At 35.2% G+C, this 21,458-nt stretch overlaps 3 protein-coding genes across 5 annotated transcripts; 2 read left to right on the top strand and 1 right to left on the bottom strand.

Moving 5' to 3' along the window:
- The first annotated feature begins 976 nt into the window (after positions 1-976).
- LOC126674142 (zinc finger CCCH domain-containing protein 41) lies at positions 977-8,422 on the top strand. 3 transcript variants are annotated; one of them, XM_050368535.2, is made up of 6 exons: positions 977-1,312; positions 3,173-3,428; positions 3,652-4,548; positions 5,376-6,608; positions 6,977-7,327; positions 7,590-8,422. In XM_050368535.2, the coding sequence occupies exons 3-6, from the start codon at positions 3,766-3,768 to the stop codon at positions 8,148-8,150; spliced, it is 2,928 nt and encodes a 975-aa protein (XP_050224492.1). In that variant the 5' UTR covers positions 977-1,312; positions 3,173-3,428; positions 3,652-3,765; the 3' UTR covers positions 8,151-8,422. The 3 variants fall into 3 exon arrangements, with proteins under 3 accessions (XP_050224492.1, XP_050224491.1, XP_050224490.1); XM_050368534.2 differs by lacking the exon at positions 3,173-3,428 and adding an exon at positions 1,846-2,037; XM_050368533.2 differs by lacking the exon at positions 3,173-3,428.
- A 2,618-nt stretch (positions 8,423-11,040) lies between these two features.
- On the top strand, positions 11,041-15,116 carry LOC126674141 (PWWP domain-containing protein 3-like). The gene is made up of 2 exons (XM_050368532.2): positions 11,041-11,183; positions 11,406-15,116. Exon 2 carries the CDS (start codon positions 11,409-11,411, stop codon positions 14,820-14,822), a length of 3,414 nt encoding a protein of 1,137 aa, XP_050224489.1. The 5' UTR covers positions 11,041-11,183; positions 11,406-11,408; the 3' UTR covers positions 14,823-15,116.
- Positions 15,117-16,297: 1,181 nt separating this feature from the next.
- LOC126671091 (universal stress protein A-like protein) lies at positions 16,298-18,447 on the bottom strand. The gene is made up of 4 exons (XM_050364804.2): positions 18,182-18,447; positions 17,051-17,172; positions 16,778-16,896; positions 16,298-16,607 (listed from the first exon to the last, which is right to left on the bottom strand). The coding sequence occupies exons 1-4, from the start codon at positions 18,360-18,362 to the stop codon at positions 16,499-16,501; spliced, it is 531 nt and encodes a 176-aa protein (XP_050220761.1). The 5' UTR covers positions 18,363-18,447; the 3' UTR covers positions 16,298-16,498.
- Positions 18,448-21,458: the final 3,011 nt, after the last annotated feature.

Genomic DNA, 21,458 nt, shown 5'->3' with positions numbered 1-21,458 from the left:
GAAAAAATTAAAACGGAGGAAATTAACCCTTCACTTTTTTGCTTCCTCTTATGGCACATTTGGAAGTCCCGTAATAATTCCATTTTCAAGGGCCTTTCAGATCCAGTGGCTTCCGTAATTTCTCTTGCCATTGAAGCAGCTTCTGATTATTTGAAGGCAGAGAAGAACCTGGTTGATTCCAAGAGCACTGCTCGTATAAGGGTACCCCAAACATCTTCTGCGATGGACCCTCGATTCTTGAAATTAATTTACGACGCAGCAGTGGACAGGTCTAAGCATCAAGGATTCATAGGCGTCGTAGCCACAGATGTTACGAAATCTATACAGGGGAAATTCTCGGCGACTTTCAGGTACATTTGGGATCCCGGAATATTAGAATGTTTGGCGTTACGTGAGAGTATGAAATGGGCAATTCAGAATGGTTGGAAAAATGTTGTTTTTGAGGGAGATGCCCTTCAAATATCTACAATCATTAACAGCCGCTACTGTACGGTGGCTACACTCAAAGGTATTTGTCAAGATATCTGGCATCTGAAGCAATTCTTCGACAACACACGGATCCAATTTGTTCCTCGACAAGACAATAAAAAGGCCCATAACTGGGTTCAAGAGGTAAAGCGTAACAGCAACTTTTTGGGTTTTCGTTAATCTGTTATTTTATACTTTGTATTTTTCTCCTTTTTATTGTATACTATATCTCGGACAAAAAAAAAAAGCATTTAGGTCTGTATACCCGGTAAAGAGATGGACGTGGGGGATACAGTTAATCTTACATCGGTGTTTGCCCTATTATTTTTATTAGATCTTTCGTGTTCGTCTTTTTATTTATTTGTTCTCTGTTGGATTTAGTAATATTTATTTTTATTGATAGAAATAAATAAAAAAAATTGTTTACATAATCGGAAAAAAAATTAAAATCTTAGGTAAAAAATCATGAAATTATATTAAGAAAATGTAACATATGATAAAATTAAAATAAATTTTGTGGGTTATCGTTTTCCTCCTCGAATCATTTTATTTGTTCCTTTTAGGTACAAACACCACACCATCGTCGTCGTCCTCCCTCCCTCCCTCTTCCTCTCAAAAATCTCCACACTCTCTATCTCACTTTACAATCCTGCCCTCGTTTCCCCCTCTTTTTACGATCCTACGCCACTCTCCTCCTCCCCTCTGCAACTCTTCCTCTTCCCGAAATGCCCTTCCACGGCCTCCTAATTACCATTGCACCACCACAACAACCGCCCCGACGATATGGCGTCATGAGCTGCGTCACTTTCTAATCTCAATCCATTTTTTAAATCACATTATTTAGGTAAGTTGTTTCATTTGTTTAAATAATTTAAATTATTATTTGCTTAGCTTATATTTTTAGTAATTTACATTCAATCAATTTTGGGGTTTTTTTACTGGTTATGTGCATAGTAGTGTTCGATATTTAGGGTTTTACTTTGCTTATTATATTTTGATTTTACTGTTTTTGTGTTTATTAGGATTCGTTTTATACCTAAATTTCTATTTAACTTGAATTGCTTGGATATATGAGAAAAAATGGCATTAATTAATAGTTCAGTGAGCGAATTGAGGCTCAGTGTAACTCGACATTAGGCTTGAGGACTATCTTAGTTTTTCTCTTTCACTTTTATTTTTGTTGAAAGAAATTGATATTTTTTGGTGGTTTTATACATAGGAAGAAATTTCTTATTTAGCACCAAAGGTATTTGGAAACAGCTTCAGGTTTAGGGTTTTATCGTGTTTAAAGTAGTAGTATAGAAATTATTTTAGATATTAGATAAACACTTGAGAGACGTAGTTGCTGCTTCGCTGAACGAAGACTCACCGTTGCAGCTCCTCTGCTGTTGCTGGACAAGGCGACGAACGGCGATGGTGAAGACCCAATTATTTGCCTGCTCTACTGCTGGTAATGGACGAGGATGAAATGGAGCTTATGCAACGGCACGTTTCTTCTCCGTCTTGCACCTTCGATGTAGGGAAAAGGAACAGATATTAAAAATCTGGGTTTCTATTTTGATTATAGTGGTAATTATAACAATTAATTTATTGGGTTTCAATTTTGATTATAGTGGTAATTATAACAATTAATTTATTGGGTTTCAATTTTGATTATAGTGGTAATTATAACAATTAATTTATTGGGTTTCAATTTTGATTATAGTGGTAATTATAACAATTAATTTATTGGGTTTCAATTTTGATTGTGGTGGTAATTATAACTATTAATTTACTAAGTTTCTATTGGGGGTTAATTTTTATATCTGCAGGTTTCAGGTTATAGCATGCTTCTTCTTTTTCTATTCTTGGGATTTTAATTAGGGTTTCTTATTGCTAAGTTCTTTAATTAGTTGGTACTATTTGAATGTTTAATCTAGTGTGGTTACCTATTGTTTTTGTTTGGTAGGGGCATTACTTTTTCCAAAAATATTTGAGGACCTCAATTATGAACCATGATTGAAGTAAAGGACACACACAAGTAGTGAAAAAAAAATTGATTGGACTGAATAAATTAAACTTGGTTGAATGTTCATTGAGTTTTCGCATGATTATGGCTTAACCAAAGTTTAGCGTGAATATAGTTTAACATGTATAGCTACTGTGTGATGGCTGTATCTATTCGAGTTTACCATCTTGTGCTTCAATAGTTCTAAAAAGCTGCATATACTGCTACTGTCTCTGTTTGAAGAGTATTTCTTTATATTTACTTTATGTTTCGTGGGAATAAGGATATCTAATTCTGATGTTGAATGTTATGCGGTAGGTTGAAATTTATTTGTAAACCTCCAAACTAACATATTTGAAGAAAAACTGGAATTTTTATTCTATTGGCTTTATAATTATTAAAACTCAGTGCAATTTCCTACCGTCATTTGATAATGGCCCCTGAAGCTGAAGGTATTGCGATTACTTCCAAGTTGAATTTAATTGGTTAGTTGTATGATGAGTATCATATAGACAACCTCTGAGTTTTGGTGCTGGAATGTAGTTTCATTTCATTTGTGACATGTTCAAATGTGAGAAATGATTTAGGCTTAAGGAGCTACAGACAAATGAGGGTTTTTTTTTAATGAAAAAGAAACTTTTTTAAATAGAACTTAGCATATGAGGGTTTGAAGTATTAGCACCTCAGACATTTTTATTGATGTTGTTGCTGTTCTAGGTAATGGGAGTTGGAGAGAATGGAGAAGAAACAGATTGCATTGATTTTCTTAGAGTAGAATCTGCAGTGTTTCTGTCACAGCCTATTGGATTTTGGAATAGGGAACTTTATGGGTATGCATGCATGTGTCTGCTGATGGCTGTTGCTCGGAGTCAGTTTGGTGATTGCTGCCACCATAGATGACTGTATTTCATTGCTTATTTGCAACAGTTTCATGAAGATATTGTTATTCCTGTCAAAAAAATTGCTTGCGTAGGTCGGTCTCTCTCTGTCTGTGTCTCTCTATGTGCTTAATTATTTCTCTGTGATTGAATTGCAATGCTGCTGTGCCGGATGTTATTGAAGCACGTCTTACTATTTTAAAATTACACTTGATCATAATTGTACTGTGAAGTGCACTAGACCAATTCTTGTAAATTTGCTTAATGTTTATCTATTCTTGTAAATTTGCTTACTGTTATTGTTTTTCCTGATTCTAGGTTCTCGAATTGCTAAAGTCTTTCTAGGCAAACTCAGTAATTGCGGCATTTTATAGAGAGTCTGCAAATTTTTGGAGTGAGAGTCCATTCTTTTTTTCCCTTTAAGAGGTATCGATGGAGCTCAAAGTTTCATCACTAAAGCCGGAAGATCTTTCCTCTTCTGATTGTTCCAGTGATCCTGAGGAGACAGAAGTCAGTGATGAGGATGATGACGACCGCAACCATAAACATCGTAAAAGAGAGACTCGTTCTCAATCTATGGAGAGAGATACTTTGGAACCAGCTTTTACGAGGGCATACAGGAAGCGCAACAAACCATTTGAAAATGGTCATTCTTTCAGAGATAATGATTCCCAAGGTAGCGGAACCTTGAAAAACTATAACAATGCTCCTCTGGAGAAAGACTTCACAAAGTTTGACAAAAGACGCCTGGGCATGTCATCATATTCTCGAATGAATATGGATGTGAATCAAAGAATCAGGTCAAACCAAATATTTCCTGGAGAGCCTGGTCCTGGTAGGGGAAGAGGAAGGGACTCTGCTTCCTGGAACCCACGGGATTCTAGATTTAGCTCAGTTGACATTGCCTCTCAAATGGTTCAGCAGGGGTCCATCACTCCAGGCCTCTTTGCCGGAAGGGGATTACAAAATGTTTCAAGTTCACAAAATGCATCCTGGAGTACATTTGGACTGATACCTGGAATACCCAGTGGTGGACTTGATGCTCTTCATTCCATTGGTCTGCCGGGAACGTTGCGACCAACAGTAAATTCTTCGTTAAATTTGGGCATTCTTCGCCCGCGTTGCAGAGACTTTGAAGAGCGGGGATTTTGCCTTAGAGGGGACATGTGCCCTATGGAGCATGGCGTAAATCGTATTGTTGTTGAAGATGTTCAGGTATGTAAATTGGTAGTTTCTAATTTTGGTTTTATATGGTGTATTCACCGTCTGACATTGCATCTCAGTAAGGAACCACGCATACGATTCTTTTGGCTTGTTTAGTTAGGGTATGTTTATCTCTTCCATTATCTGATCAATCTATGGCCACAATTATTAAAATAGTGATCTCTCGTGCCAATAATAGGGAACATTGATCGTGAATGAAATGATAAGTTATTGTGTGGATTTTTGACTTTTAGATCACTATATAAGAACCTGCTAAAATATTGATTGAGACAGATTTACAAACGTGGCAGTATAATTCATTCCAAAATTTCAGTCTGAGCTCTTCTATTACTGTTTTACTAATTAATAGAATTATTTATATAGCATATTAAATAAGCTTTATGGCATTTTAAAAAAAGCCGACGTATTCTTTTGAAGATCCTTTGATATGTTATTTCATTCCCAGTTGATGAAAGTATCACATTAGTTAGTAATCAGATATCTAGCTGGCAGGAAAAGCTGTTTAATGATGGAACTTACTCCTTCAGGTCTCAACATTCTCATGGTCTTTTTTGTAGTCTTCAAATGAGTTAGCATTTGCTTGTTTGCTTTGTAGCTATTATACTCCTAACATGTTAATTAATTGTCAATGAGCCGGCTTAACTGGGATTTTAATTTATTTTTTAAGTTATCTGCTTATTCTCATCTTTTGTCAAAATATATTATTACGTACACATATGACCATCTATTATGGTGCTTGAATTTAACTGAGATGTAATACTGTATTACTATTACTTTTTAAATAATGAGGTAATTTTATTCCCTTTGGCGATCTCTAGAGCCTTTCGCAGTTCAATCTCCCTGTTTCACTTCCAAGTGCACCACTGGGGAGAACACATGCCGGACCAGGGGCTTTACTATCAGCCAGTGCTCCATCAACCGCATTGATGAATAGCAAAGGATTACATAGCAGAAATGGTAAGTCTGGAATGGTTGATGATGGTATGGGATTCAATGGTGCATATTCAGGTTCTGCTGCTGCAAGTGGAATAGACCTGTATGATCCAGATCAGCCATTGTGGAATACTAGTGGTCCTGAAACATCTTGTGGTCTCCTAGCACTACAGTCATCCAAAATGGATGATACTGAATCTTTCCCAAGTGTTGATACTTCTGAGCATCATGTCAGGTTGCGAGAAAATGCTGACCATGAATGTGAAATGAGGAGCACCGGGATCCCTGTTGGTTCACAGGCTACAAGCTCATCTGTTTGGGGTAGAGTTGGTAGTGGGAAGAATAGATTAGAGGTGAAAGATAAAACTGATTTGAATGTAAATACCTTAGATTATTTAGAGAATGAGACAAAGGAAGATCAGGATGTACTAGCCAACAATCAAGATGCTTCTCGTCAAGGAAAGCTGCTGAATGCTGGCCCCAAAATTATGGAGTCTTCAGCCAAGATGCAGAGTGATAATGTCCGACACACAAGGAAATCATCGCAAAAAGCAATGCGTACATTATTTGTCAGTGGTATTCCACAGAAAAGTAACAAAAGGGATTCTCTGCTTTCTCATTTTCAGAAGTTTGGAGAGATAGTTGATATATATATTCCATCGAATAGTGAACGAGCTTTTGTTCAGTTTTCTAAGAGAGAAGAAGCTGAAGCTGCTCTAAAGGCACCTGATGCTGTAATGGGCAACCGCTTTATCAAGCTATGGTGGGCTAATCGCGACAGCGTTCCTGACAATGGCGTAGGTGGTAGCATTAGTGTATCTGCAATTCCCCGTGGTGTGGCACCTGCTTCATTTCTCCCCCAACCTTTTATTGCTAATAGAGGAAAAGATGCTGTCCAGTCTGCTGCTTTTAAGGGTTCTACAGCACCTACTCCTGATGTGTCTCTGCCTTCTAATAATCATACCAACCCTGGAATAGCAAATGGTCCAAAGGTTCAACCTCCTTTGCAGAAGAAGTTTGAGTTAGAACAATTGAAGGAAGAACTGCGCAAGAAGCAGGAACAGCTGGCCCAGAAGCGAAATGATTTCCGGCGCCAGTTGGAAAAAATTGAGAAACAAGTAATGTATCACTATCTTTAATATACTATTGGTGTACTCTTATTTTCTTTGTGACTGATCCTTGTTTAATACAATCATGCACTAGGCTACATCAAATATTGAATCCTGATTGTGAAGCCAAGCATGCAATCAATGCAGTTCTTTTGGTTTTGTTTATACACATACTTTTGAGTCTAAAGTGGCAGTTTTCATTTTACTTTTTTAATATACGTGATCACCCTATTAAAGAATAAGATGGCAAGTTGTAAAGATTGTATTTCCTATTCTAACCCTGTCAAAAGTATGAGGTGAAATTTTATTCTTTTGTTACCAACACCATTAATTGTAGCATATTTCTAACAGCTGTTCACAAATATTTCTCTTTGCAGGCTACAGGAGTCAAGGGTGAGGTAGTGGCTGAGCCTGTTGCTAAGAGACATCGAGTGGGTTTGGCAACTGATGTTGCAAAAGCTACAACTCTGAGGTCCTCTGATTCTCTTCCTGGTGTTCATTCGCCGGATGCCGAAATACGAGTGGATAAGAAGAAAATAGTTGAGAATCCCTTGTTATGTTGTCCCAAAACAAATGCGTTGTTGCAGCATCAGGAAACTACAGGCTCAAGGCAGCCACATCATCCAGTGGGTGCTACAGGGGGTCACTTTCCGATAAATAGATACAAGTTGGATAACCGACCCACGACGTTTAAAATTATTGCACCTTTACCATCTGGTCTGACAAATGTAAATCTCTCCCTTTCTTTGTCTATGTGTGTATGTCTGCGTGCATTTATGCCCATGCAACCATTTGTGCCCATACATGTGCATGCATGTCCCTTCCAGCACCCAGATCAATTAAACAATTTTGGTGAATGGGTGAAGTGTGATCCACACAGCAGTATTCCTTTGTTCTTATTTAATCATGCCATGATCATTGATTGAAGCTTAGTATTTGTTGTTTGTATGCATGTAAAATTAAGATTGTTGACATTTTAAATTCTTACAGGTGGATGTTTTGAAGGAACACTTCTCGTCCTATGGTGATCTTTCTACCGTTGAACTAGAAGAGGTTGAAGCGTGCGATGATAATGAAGGATCAGAGATTCCAAAAGGTTGCTCGGCTTGTGTGACTTTCACAACTCGACGATCAGCTGAGAGAGCATTTTCAAATGGTAAATGCTGGCAAGGAAATGATTTGCGGTTCATGTGGGTGACAGGAAGTATCTCTGCCAATAATTCTGGCAGAGACAATACTCCAGCTTCCAAGTGTCCTGTAGAAACAGGTGTTCTTCCTGTTGAAGAGTCACCCCGCATGGATTCCCATGAAGTGACAGCGGCAGGGAATGTGGAACCTGAAACTTCAGAAAGAGAGAGTGGTGATGACCTTGTGGACTTGAATGAAGTTCCTTCTCCGAATTCAACTTTTGTACCGGATGAAAGCGAGTCGCCTAAATGCGAGGCTAGTGCAACATCATGGTGCAGCAAGGAAGACTCACAAAAGAGCGACATGGGTCCAAATGGAATACCGGAGGAGAAAGAGGAGTCGCCTACAAACGGCGTCCGTTGATGCTCTATTGGATTTGTACAGTGAGGTAAAGTGTTAAAATCCATTTTAACTCTTAATTTTCAGGAGTATTGCATTAGAGATTTATGATATTTGTTTTTGCTAAAGTATTTTTGTTTTATGTATCGGATTTGTAAAGCAAGATAAAAAAAAATACAAAAAGAATTTTGTGATCTTCTACTGCCACTTATGATGATGGTGGGTTTGAGTCAAAATGCCAAAAAATCATGTTGTCTTTCAACTTTAAATGTTTCTGTTGAAAGCAATTGAATATATATTTACTCTCCCAATTAATCCCATAGTTTATATGCATGAAATTGAACTGCTTCACCACTTTGGCATTTGGCATGTTTGATGTATTTTAAGTTACTTTGCATTTTTTTTTTCATTTTTCTCTTTTAGAGTCTGTCTTGCATGTGTGTTAATTAATTGAAGCAATACTTGACAACATGTAGGAAAAAAAATATGTTTAAATTGTTGTTTAAACTACACTATTGTTTTCCTTTTCGCATAAATTGTAGATTTGAAGATATTATAGATTTGTTCTATTTTTCCTAAATGTGTTGTGTTTAGTGTATGTAATTTATAAACAACTATATAGTGGAAACTTAAATAATTACATACATGGGAAATATAAATCTTGAATATTACATTAATAATTTTGTGAAAATTTAATTTTGAAATTTAATATATTTAGATGTACTAAAGTTAATAAATATATTATAAAATACAGCCAACATATTATTTTTTTATATATCAATAGAAAAAATTATGAATTGAAAGTTAATATTATAAAAGAACTTATGGAACAGTTATGTAAAAATGAAAATTTAAGTATCTCTTTTTTTAGTCCGATTAAATTAAATGTTAAAAGAAATAAGAATAACAAATTAAACTTAACTTTTTTATTTACTTTAAGATAAAATGAAACAAAAACACATAAGTTATAAAAAAAAAATCCAACGACGTTGAATAAATCGATAAGTGCTGGAGAACTATATATATGTATAATTTCTTTAGATTGGCTCATTTCTAAGTACATTTCAATTTAGTTGTAAAGAATTTTGAATCTTTAATTTTGTTGTAAAAACTGCGACTATTTTTTTTTTTTTTTTAATAATTGAGAATGGGAGAATTTGAACTTACGACCTACCAATTTGCTACACAGCGTGTATAACATTTGTATATGACTCATCGGCTACTATTTTTTTTATATGGGACATTAAGAGTAGATTATTAAATGAATCAAAACAATATGCTGAAGAAGTCGGGTCAACCCACCATCTCTTAAATACGTTGGAGGCTAACGAGCAACTGTGATGTTCAATTTTTTAATAGATGAAAACAAGTGTGATGTTTTTATTAGTCAAATCAAAAAACTTTAAGGAGCTCTCACCAACTGAGATTCTTCCAATGGAGTCGTAATAATATTTTAATTTGCATTTTCGATTGACAGTTTAAAATATAGTACTCCCTCCGCCCCGTAAAGATAGAAAAAGTAGCTCTTTCACAAGAATTAAGAAAGTAGTTAATTATAGGTAATTTGTGATAATTTTCCTAAATTGTTCTTTTAATTTCTTGAAGTAAAACATAATAAATTAGTGATTCACATAACCCAAAGTCACTATATAAATATTAGCCAATAGAATTTTAGATGCATAAAAAACATAAATTGAAACTTTAAATCAGTTAATGTTGATAAGGGTATTTTAATAATTTTATAGTTAACTAACACTACTTTTTCTATCTTTGTGGGACAAAAAAAGTAGCTACTTTTTCTATTTTTACGGGACGGAGGGAGTATTTATTTAAAAAATTTATAATATATATTGTAGTTTTAATATTGTATTTATTATTATCTAAAAAACTAATTATTCCATTTTATACAGTAATAATTTTTATCTATTTAAATATTTTATTTTTAATTAATAAAAAAAGTATAATAATTATTTACTCCCTCCGTCCCGTAAAGATAGAAAAAGTACCACCTTTTTTTGTCTCATAAAAATAGAAAAAGTGGAGTTAGTTAAGTCAAAAATTATCAAAATACCCCTACATGTTTATCATAAAATATTAAATGCATATTTTGGAAAGATAAATGAATGAGTTGTAAGTGCTATAATTAGTAAAGTGGTTTTGGAAAATGTACATAACAAATTGATTACAAAGGGTAATTTAGACAAATTATTACAAATTACCTATAAATAACTACTTTCTTAATTCTTGTAAAATGGGTGCTTTTTCTATCTTTACGGGACGGAGGGAGTATTAAATAACAATTGAGTGTTTTTAATTTGGATTAAAAAATTTAAAGTAGTCTCTATCAATTTGGATGAAAAAAATATGTAAGAAAGAGTCATTTTTCTTTTAAATGATGATCAAGAATAAAAAATGTATTTTACTTAAAATAAATTTTTAAATGCATCCAATTCATGATAAATGAAAATATTTTCTGTATGCAAGTATTTTCTTTATTTAATTTGTAACGTTTTAATTGAAATTTTAGTAGTATTATATATAGTGATCAGTATAAAACGGAATCGTTTAGACGCTTGTGACTCCTTGTACAAAATCACATGAAACTTGTTGCCACGTGGTACTCGTACGAACCGAATCGACACTCTCTTCTAATCTAACACCATTCGCGTCTCATCAGAAATCCACTCCACTCGCTTTCTAATAAAGCCACGTCAACAAAATTGTCCGGCACCACTGAAGAAAGAGTAGCAAGTAAGTCTTAAATACACACTCAAGCGAGTAGGTCGTTATAAATAAACCGATGGGACACAAATAGGTGGCCCCCACTTTGAAAAGGACAAAATAATAAATATTAATAAAAAGTAGTAGTAAATGATTTGCCGCTTATAAATCTGATTTATTTATTAATTATTTTATTTTGATTTACTCTCTCTAAACAGATTTATTTTCTTTTTATCTCTCTCTCATCTGATTCATTTTGTTTGGATTACGACAACAAAATGGGGCTCTAGATAATTCATAATCTCACACATTTTCAAAACCCTAATCTTGATTTAGGTAATTTTTCTCTCTTTTTAGTTATCTGTTTGTATTAATTTCAATTCTTTTTACTTGTATGTTGCACTGCTAGCTCAAAATTTGGAAACTTTTAGTGGGTTTGTTCTTGTTGTTAATCTTGGTTTAGTTTAAATTCCAATTTACTAGCTGTTGTGTATTGATGAATAATGATGGTGTTCTTGTTGCAAATTTTGTTGTGAATTTTTATTTTTTTTTAATCAGGAAATGGAGCAAGTTGAAACCCTACCTGAAAGTCCTAGTCTTTCTGAAGACCCACTTCCCAAAACCTCTCCTGAGAAAAGTTCTCAAGAAAATGGAATTAGGGTTTCTCCAAATGGGAAGGAAGTTGGTTCTGATGTTAATGATTTAGGTGGTAGTGGGGAGGTTGTTGATGGGACTGGAGATGCTGTTCATTTGGGTGATGAGGGTGAGGAAATGAGTCTCGAAGACTTCGAAGTTAGTAATGGCGCGTCTTCTTTGTTGGAGATGCAGGGGAGTAAGGGTTTACATGGGTTAGATTCTGTTTTAGATGTTATGCAACTAGATGAGGATTTGGGTGTTGGGAGTGGGAATGGCGAGGGCGAGGGCGAGGGCGAGGGCGAGGGCGAGGGCGAGGGCGAGGGCGAGGGCGAGGGCGAGGGCGAGGGCGAGGGCGAGGGCGAGGGCGAGGGCGAGGGCGAGGGCGAGGGCGAGGGCGAGGGCGAGGGCGAGGGCGAGGGCGAGGGCGAGGGCGAGGGCGAGGGCGAGGGCGAGGGCGAGGGCGAGGGCGAGGGCGATGGCGATGGCGATGGCGATGGCGATGGCGATGGCGATGGCGATGGCGTTTCTCCTGTTGTAGATTTAGGCGGGGATGTTGATGTCGATCTTGGGGATGTTAGTGTTAGTCCAAGTGATGTTGTAGAAAAGGGTCAAGTTGATGAGGGTTTAGGGAGAGTGACATTGGTGGAAAATGAGGGGGAGATTGGTAAAGTGAGTGGTGGCAACGGTGAGGAGTTGGTGAAGCAAGAGAGTGGAGATGATGATCATGATTTTGGAATTGGTGATTTTGTTTGGGGGAAGATTAAGAGTCACCCATGGTGGCCTGGGCGGATCTACGACCCTTCTGATGCATCTGATTCAGCCTGCAAAGTGAAACAGAGGGATAAGATTCTCGTGGGCTACTTTGGTGATCACACGTTTGCCTGGTGTAATTCATCTCAGTTGAAACCTTTAGATGAGAATTTTGAGAAGATGTCCGCGCAGAGTAACGCGAAGATATTTGTCAATGCAGTTGACAAGGCGATGGATGATGTTGGGAGACTTGTGGACTTGGAGATGACCTGTGCTTGTGTGCCCAAAGGCAATTTGATTGGATTTGGTAGAACATTGTCCAAGAATGCTGGAATTAAGGAAGGACTTCTCATTCCTGAAGGTGGAATTGATAAGTTCTCATCCACTTTGTTTGAACCCATACAAATTCTTGGTTCGATAAAAGATACTGCACAGATTGGTATGGCCACTAACAAACTAGAGCTTACGGTAGTAACAAGTTGGCTATCGGCTTTCTATCGCTCTAAAGGTGGCCACCAGTTGCCTTTTTATAATGATCCAAAGCTTATCGAAGGCCTTGAAGATAAATCCGGTGATTGGGTGGTGGACTTGAGTAATTACAGTAACGGAGGGGATGTTAGAGTTCAAGGTCCTATTGAAGAAGATTGGCTTTCTTCACCTCGGAAACAGGAGCAGCCAGGTGAAAGTATGTTGCGGAAGTGCCAGGGGGGTTCAGAGGCTGGACATTATCAGCGAAGGAAGCAGAAAAGCCTTGCTAAAATTTTGGAAGGGCCCATTGATACTGAGGCTGAAAATCAGGATGATGAGTTCACTGAAGGAGGAGCGCTGTTGAGCAATTTAACATCTTCAGCCAATAGAAAAAAGAGGAAATCTATGGGAGAGAACACGAATGCTGATGCTAAAATTGAGCCGGTGGATGCGACTCAAGTAGAAGCTGCTTCTTCTGCAGGAAAGAAAAAGAGGAAAGCTAATGATGAAGTCGACGCTGAAGGCAAAAAGAAGAGGGGACGAAAGAAGAGGAAAGTCACCAGCGATGCTGATACTGAAGACAATAAGAAGACGGAGGATGTGGCTAACGCAGGAGCAACCACGCCTACAACGCCTGCACCTGGAGGAAAGAAAAGGAAAGGCAAAAAGCTTTCTGAATCTGTCACTGAGGAAAACGCTAAACTCACTGGTCTTGATGCTAACGCTAGTGGGGTAAAGAAAGAAACTGTTAAGACTCCTTCATCGAGAGGAAGGAAGAAAAAGGGAAGTTCCGATGTTAAAGATGATGGCAGTGCATCTGCCAAGAAGGTGAAAAGTAACTCAAGTAACAAGGGTAAAGTAAAGGAACAAATCACGGATGGTTCTTTACTGAGGGAAAGGAAAAGGAGCAAGTACTTATCTCCTCCATATACAAACATCGATAGAGGACAAAAGAAGAATGAGGTTGAAGCCGAATATTTGAAAGTCTCCGGGGAGGCACGATTAGCAGAAAAAATGACCAAGGCTGCCAGCCAGCTTATATGTTCTCCTTCGATTTTAAAGCCTAGTGGTGAGAAAGTTCAGAAAAAATCCTCTAAAAAGCAGGGCGTAGGGCATGCTACTTCTGATATTTCAGGTTCTGAAACACCGAAACAAGATTCCAACATTATTGCTGATCCAATGATGGCCTCTCAATCACCGAAACAAGATACCAACAACATTATTGTTGATCCAGTGATGGTTAAGGCTCCTGCTAGCGAAGTTCTATCCAAAATGCGATCTGCAGCTCTTAATCCCACTTCTTTGAAGGAAACCAATTCTGTTAATGCGGTTGAGGAATTCGTTTCTGCTTTCAGAAATTCAAGCTATTGCACTGTGCTGGATGGTGAATACAGGGAGCTTTCTTCAGGTAAAAAGAGGAAGTTGCAAAAAAGTGAAGCAGGGTCATCGATAAAGGAGCAATATAAGAGTGACCAAAGCTCAGCTGATCAGAAATTCCGGCCAACAAAATCTAAAAAGAAGGAAGCAAAGATGGATAAGCCTAAAACAAAAGAAGCTGACAGTGCACCAGAGATGAACACAAAAGAAAATGATGAATCTGAAGGCGCAGTCCTTTATGCATCATTTGGTCCAGGATCTAATTTGCCTACAAAGAATGATCTGACTCAGATGTACGGAAAGTACGGAGCTTTAAATGAACAAGATACAGAGATGTTTTACACTAATTTCTGTGCAAGAATTGTGTTTTTAAATTCTTCAGCGGGAGAAGAAGCCTTCAACGAATCTCTGCTTTCCAGTCCTTTTGAATCAGCTTCAGTGACTTTCCGGCTTCATTATGGTGCTGCAGAAACCAAGACTCGAGAAGTCAGAGAAATATCAAGTAATGAAGTTCCTCCGCAGGCGAAAGAGAGAGCAATGACCACTCAAGGTATGCCATCTGGTTCACAATCTTCTGATAGCAATGAGTCACAACTGAACTTTGTAAGACAGAGGCTGGAGACAATAGCATTATTGGTGGAGTCCTCAGTTGGAAAGATAGCTCCGGACATGAAATCGACTTTAGAAGGTGAAATGAAAGTTGTCTTGGAGAAGGTAATATCTATGGTAGATGGTTCATCTTAATTAGTACAGCAGGTGATTTTAGAGAGTAGAGAGAGTAGAACTTTTGTTTTTGCCCGGGGGGAGAACGGAATACACAGGTATGATGTATGTGCAGGTGTAGAGATAGTTGTTTTTGGGTATATCTGTATGCATGATTGTGATGATGGCAAGTAGTGTAGGAGTTTTGTTGTGTGATACAAATGGTTAGTTTTGTTCATTCAGCTATGCTTACCACCATAGACAGGTTATTAGTATGATATATAATTCGTATTGCAGGACATGCAAATTTATGAATATAGACTCGGTATTATCCAACGTCTGGCTCCTGATTCTTTGTTGCTATGGGTTTTTGGTTGAAATTGCCTTGTTTTATTGGCTGCATTTTTGCTACATTTTGCCTTTATTGGCTTTTTGGTTGAAATGGTTAGTTTTGTGCATTTTGCTACGGTTTCTGAGTCATCAGGTTGATGAAGCAGAAGTGAGAATGTAGGTTTCTTTTGACACAGAAATATATGCCTCTATCAAAGAGGAGCAATGTAGCTCTGATGTAAGGATGCAAAACCCGAACCAAATTGAATTAACTGAATAAAATTAATAAGTTTGGTTTGATATAAGAGCAAATTATGTTGAGATACTTGAGGTATATCGTAATTAATATTTTGATACTTTTTGTTTTAAAAATTTATTTAGTGGTTTCTTAGTTTTAATTCCGTTAACTGAAAGATCATACCGTTAAGGGACTAAATCATTTAATGGAACTAAAAATGAGGTAGCAAATCGTTTAATAAAATTAGAAGTAAGGGACTAAAAAGTGGAGTATCAAATTGTTTGAAAGACTAAAAGATTGAGATATCAAATTGTTTAAGAATAAATGTTGAAATTAATGAAGAGATTTAATATTTAACAGAATTAAAATTGAGATATCATTAAGTAAATTTTTGAAATAAGAAATACAAAATTATTAATTATGATATACTTCAAGAGCCTCAACATAATTTGCTCTTAACATAATGTGATACTCCCTCGGGTTCATAATATTTGTGCATTTGAGAAATTCTTTTGATCCATAATATTTGTCATGTTATAATATCAACAGATTAATTGCTATTTTTTCATGTTTGCCCCCATTAATTTATTAAAAGAATACAATAAACAAATGAAAATAGTAGTTATAAATGTAAACAAGTTTCAATGTAGGATTAATTTAGTAAAAGTGTTTACAAATTAAAACATATTAATTGTTTTCTTAGTTCTTATGTCAGAGCCAAATGTGACAAATATTATGAACCGGAGGAAGTATTATTAATGAAATAATTTTTAAATTTAGCTGGATTTTATTGGATTAAAATAATCAGCAAAAACAATTAATTTAATTCTATTCAATTTGATAATACTTACGAATTTGTTAGTTTGATTAGTTTGATTTGATTTAAAACAATAATAGTAAAAGAAAACAGTTCAGTTTAATTGATTAGATCCAATTTTCAAAAGAACACTGAAAAAAGCAATAAATTTCCAACAAATAGCAATAATACACAATTCTTTACAGAAAGTAGGCTCACTCATAGGAATATATACGAAAATAAATCCGTATACTGGGCTATCATAATATCGAGACTTTTCCTGTTTATATCAACAGAAAAGAACTTTCTCAATGTTTATTGACATAAATGTTACAGGTCGACATAGTAACAAGGTTAGTCATCAACAGGATCCTGAGGAGTTTCCTCAGCTTTACGTTTGATTGTAATAACAGGGCACTCAGCATGTTTCTGGCAAAATTCACTCACCGTTCCAACAAACACCCTGCAAATTACAACACAACTATCACGGCAATTTTTGACTGCTATTCCAAAAACCAAAATGAACAACTCAATAGCGCATGAAAAAGGTCAAGCATTTTCGTCAACCAATCATAATATGGCATTAGACAAATAACATATTAACATACAGCTAAACAAAATGAATGACTGTACCTCTGGAAAGGGCCGAGACCCCGGCTCCCCAAAACGAGAAGATCTGGCTGGACTCGTTTCACTTCATGGCATATTACTTCCTTGGAATCACCTCTCTTGATCCATGATTCACAAATAACCTACACAAATGCAGAAGAAACTAATAAACCTAACTTTAAAAGAATCATGACGCTTTCTATATTGTTAGTCAGAACTAACATCGAAAACATAGGCAATTTATTACAATACGGAACAAATAAATCAGGAATTGAGCTGTCAAGCATAATTCATTACCCCAATCTGATGACATTTATTGACGAAGTACTCAAGCAGATGCAGTCCTCGCACCTTATCCCTCTGCTTCATGCTCTTAAAATCATCAGGAGATGCATAAATGCTATCCACATCATCAAAACCTAGTATAAGTACAAAAACCATTAGTTACTAGCAATCAAAGCTCCTCATATCACCATTCGTGAAATCAAAGGCAGGTTTAGTGTTGAACAAGCAATAATAAGTATGAAGAAAACCAGAGCGAGAAAAGGATTAGGACAAACTCCTTACCTTTCCTTCCCATGCCTATGTAACTAGAATAAAATAAGAACCAAAAACAAGATAAAGGAGTAAATACAACTGACAGATTGGTTATAGCCATATAGCCAATATTGTGGCACAGTGCCCACAGTCAGTGGTGAGGGTTAGTCACTATGTGAGCAATTACTTGACCAATTTATAGAAGCTTGGCAACTCTTGTACATCTATACTGATGGATAACATTAACATCATAAGGAAAACGAGATGTAAAGGCGTACGACAACTTGTTTGTCTTAGATTAATATGTCGTCCAGGGTCTAACAATGAAACATATCAATGTACAAAACTCAACTTCACTACATTTGATACAACCAAAACAACAATAGAAAGGCAGACAGAACTATATAACCGAACAAGTCACATCACAGAAGAAGCATAAGCATAAGCATCATGCTATCTAACACCAATAACTCAATTACAATTCCATTTTTCTAGTGCTTTGACATAATAATCACTCCATATTGTGCTTTATCTAATGCAAAATTATGTTATTACCAACTAATGCCATCTTTAAAGTTCCCCAATAGTTAACTTTTACTCCATCTTCTTGCTAAGAATAATAAACCCTCAAAAATCTAATCATACATAAAAACAAAATTGACATAATTAGATAATTTCAAGTTCTGAGAAAATAATTCACTAATAATCGGAAGAAAAGAGACAAAGCAATAATGAACTGATATGCAACAAGAAATGGTTTGAAAAACTTCAACTAATTCACTTCCTATTTCAAAATAATGAAAAATAACAGCAAGCAATAATAATCGGAAGAAAAAAACAACAATTACAATGAAAATAATTAAAAATTAAAAGATTCTAAGAGATACGAACCGTCTTCATCGGGAACTTGGACATGGAGAAACAGAAGCTTAAACGCAGACGTATTAGACCGTACGATCTTTGAAAGAGTCCAATCAAAAGCTCCTCTGCTACTAATGGAAGGATGTGGATATCCTTTTAGAGTTGACTCGTTCACTGCGATCATTATCGTCGTTGGCTCACTGTTTTCCATTTTTTTCTTAGCTGACTCGCTGAGTCACTCTAAAACTCGCTCTCTCTATGTTCCAGAACTGTTATTTTTTCTTGTGTGTAATGAAGTTGTACTAATAATTTTGTGTTCGGGACACTGGGCACGAGGGCGTAGGATATAATTAAATAATAATTGAAGGCTAACGTGCACTTGTACGTTACTATATGCCACCCGGCAATTTTAAAGGAAAGTGTGCGAAGTGTCGTCGTTTTGCTTGAAAATTTGGCGCGGCTATAAAGTAAGTCTTTTTTATTTTATTTTTTGGTAAACAGTATTGATCAACTCTTGAACTCTTGAGTAAAGAACATTTAAACCCTTCAACTCTAACTCTGTTCAACTCAGCCTTTTTTGAAAATAACTCTATTGACACATTTTTCTTTCTTTGATTTTCCTATCACAAATTACATGATCTAAATCTACAAATTATTATTTTTTTCTGAATATTCAAGTATTATTGTTGAATTTTCACACATCAATTTCACATCTAATGTTTTATAATGTCCTATTGGTTTTCTCATTTATCTTCAATTTACTCTCAGTAAGTAAGTTGACTCACTATAGAAAATATGGTCTTATATTTCTTGTTGATTATTGTGTGATATAGGATCATCTAACCATGATAAAGTCTTGCACGAATTATTTTTACTGTCCTGTTTAACCAAAAAAACTTCAAATTTCTGAAACTGGTGCTAAGTAAGTTTTCAAAAATTGAGAGAATGGGAGACAGCAGCTCCAGTATTAGCGCTACTATAAGGTATGAAAGAATTCAAAAATAACTGTGATATTTCAAGAATTAGTCTGAGATGTGTCCTAATATAGCATGATCAGGTTAAATTATATGCTTGTCGACAGCTCAAGAGTCGCAAAGTGAATTACCAACACATGATTTAGAACTGGTAGAAGTATTATTTACATTGAAAATATGGAGACAGTACTTGTATGGTGCAACGTGTGAGATATATACGGATCACAAAAGCCTGAAATACATCTTTGATCAACGTGAATTGAAACTCAGGCAGAGGAGGCGGGTTATTTCTCAGTTTGTGTCTAACAGGGAGAGTATTTTCCATTTTGTGCCGTATTTTTTTTTCCCATTTTGTGTCGTATTCGTACCTGCTCGCTAAATGAGTTAGCGAGCAGGTACAATTTTTTTACTGCTCGCCAATTAATTTGGCGAGCAGCTCTTAATCATCACCCACGTGCTGTTTAAGAGTAATTAAAGCTGCTCGCCAAGTTAATTACTTTGACTAGCTTTAATGCTGGTTGCTGAACAACCAGCGTTAAAGCTGGTCAAGACTCCCAGCCAAATGGCAGAGAATCTATTCAGAAGAGTTGCTCGCCAAATCATTTGGCGAGCAGCTCTCCTATAAATGGAGTGAGAATTCACTCGAATTCTCACCCAGATTAACTCTAAAAAATGTCTCTCTCTTTATATATATTTTCTCTTTAAATTCTTTACCTCTCTAATATTTTATCCACAATATCTCGGATTTTATTTATAAGATAAATTTTATAAATATTTATAATATTATTTAATAACTATTAGTTTAATTTTTACTAATTTTAATTTTATTAACAGGGCTTTATATATTGGTGTAGCGTGAAGAAGTTGGAATATCTTTTTATCGGTGGAAATTGTTGAAGCGGTAGAAATTTTTATTATTTTTATTTATCGGAAAGTACGTAATCTTCAAGAGGTTAGTTGTAATTTTTATTAAATTTTACAGTTTTTTTATTAGTGTATTTATAAGATAAATTTTATAAATATTTATAATATTATTTAATAACTATTAGTTTAATTTTTATTAATTTTAATTTTATTAACAGGGCTTTATATATTGGTGTAGCGTGAAGAAGTTGGAATATTTTTTTATCGGTGGAAATTGTTGAAGCGGTAGAAATTTTTATTATTAATATTTATCGGAAAGTACGTAATCTTCAAGAGGTTAGTTGTAATTTTTATTAAATTTTACAGTTTTTTTATTAGTGTATTTATAAGATAAATTTTATAAATATTTATAATATTATTTAATAACTATTAGTTTAATTTTTACTAATTTTAATTTTATTAACAGGGCTTTATATATTGGTGTAGCGTGAAGAAGTTGGAATATTTTTTTATCGGTGGAAATTGTTGAAGCGGTAGAAATTTTTATTATTAATATTTATCGGAAAGTACGTAATCTTCAAGAGGTTAGTTGTAATTTTTATTAAATTTAACAGTTTTTTTATTAGTGTATTTAGATATGTAAATATTGTTAGACACTTGATAATTGTTAGATACTTGATAATATTTTTTTATTTGGATATTAAATGTTAGATTTTAGCGTTTATAATTCTGTAATCTATATAATGGGCGAAAAAAAGATATAAGGATATGTTCTTCACCTATCTCTTCTGAGGATTCTGTGAATCAAAACCTTATATTTTTGACGCCATCTTAATCATATAATTTTTAATAAATAATAAGAGTGCATGTCGGTTGATAAATTGTCATTTATTAGGCTTTTATCCGAGTAGCAATTCATATTATTTTATTAGTTATAAATTAATTTTTATTTGGATTAAATATTAGATTTGAGTGTTTATAATTCTAATATCTATATAATGGCAAAAAAAAGATATAAGGGTATGCTCTTCGGATCCTGTGAATCAAAACCTTATATATTGTTTTAAACGTTGTTTTAATGCTATTAAAAATATTGTAATTTGTAATAGTGTTATATGTTGAATACTGTAGTTATTACAATCATGGTGCTATCATTTTTGATATATTGGAATGGTGAAATGGTAAACACTCAAGGTGGAATAGCATATGATAATGGGTGCCAAGCTCCGGCTCCATTAAAATGTTTTATGTCCTCAATTATTTACTCAAAATTGCATTGCATATAATACTTTAAAATGGATATAGATCTGATGGAACGTGCTTCCTATTTATCGGCAATATGACTGTGTGATCACCAGTAGTAATAAGTATAGAGTAAGTATGTGATATTTATAGAAGTAAGGAATAATTATGATATAAGTATAAGGCAACGTACATAGCCCATATCCTAGACTTAACGGAAAAATATG

The sequence above is a fragment of the Mercurialis annua genome, linkage group LG3 (genome assembly GCF_937616625.2).
Source record: "Mercurialis annua linkage group LG3, ddMerAnnu1.2, whole genome shotgun sequence".
Taxonomy (NCBI): Eukaryota; Viridiplantae; Streptophyta; class Magnoliopsida; order Malpighiales; family Euphorbiaceae; genus Mercurialis; species Mercurialis annua.
The sequence above is the reverse complement of the archived record's forward strand: the minus strand, read 5'-3'. Positions and strand labels throughout refer to the sequence as shown.

What these genes read in the sequence shown, in the direction of transcription:
- LOC126671091 (XM_050364804.2), bottom strand. Translation starts at nt 18,362, where the DNA reads ATGGAAAACAGTGAGCCAACGACGATAATGATCGCAGTGAACGAGTCA. An exon ending in ATAAATGTCATCAGATTGGG is followed by an intron (nt 16,897 to 17,050) that starts GTAATGAATTAT and finishes GCATTTGTGTAG; the next exon opens with GTTATTTGTGAATCATGGAT. An exon ending in GGTCTCGGCCCTTTCCAGAG is followed by an intron (nt 16,608 to 16,777) that starts GTACAGTCATTC and finishes TGTAATTTGCAG; the next exon opens with GGTGTTTGTTGGAACGGTGA.
- LOC126674141 (XM_050368532.2), top strand. Translation starts at nt 11,409, where the DNA reads ATGGAGCAAGTTGAAACCCTACCTGAAAGTCCTAGTCTTTCTGAAGAC.
- LOC126674142 (XM_050368533.2), top strand. Translation starts at nt 3,766, where the DNA reads ATGGAGCTCAAAGTTTCATCACTAAAGCCGGAAGATCTTTCCTCTTCT. An exon ending in TTGTTGTTGAAGATGTTCAG is followed by an intron (nt 4,549 to 5,375) that starts GTATGTAAATTG and finishes GGCGATCTCTAG; the next exon opens with AGCCTTTCGCAGTTCAATCT. An exon ending in TGGAAAAAATTGAGAAACAA is followed by an intron (nt 6,609 to 6,976) that starts GTAATGTATCAC and finishes TTCTCTTTGCAG; the next exon opens with GCTACAGGAGTCAAGGGTGA.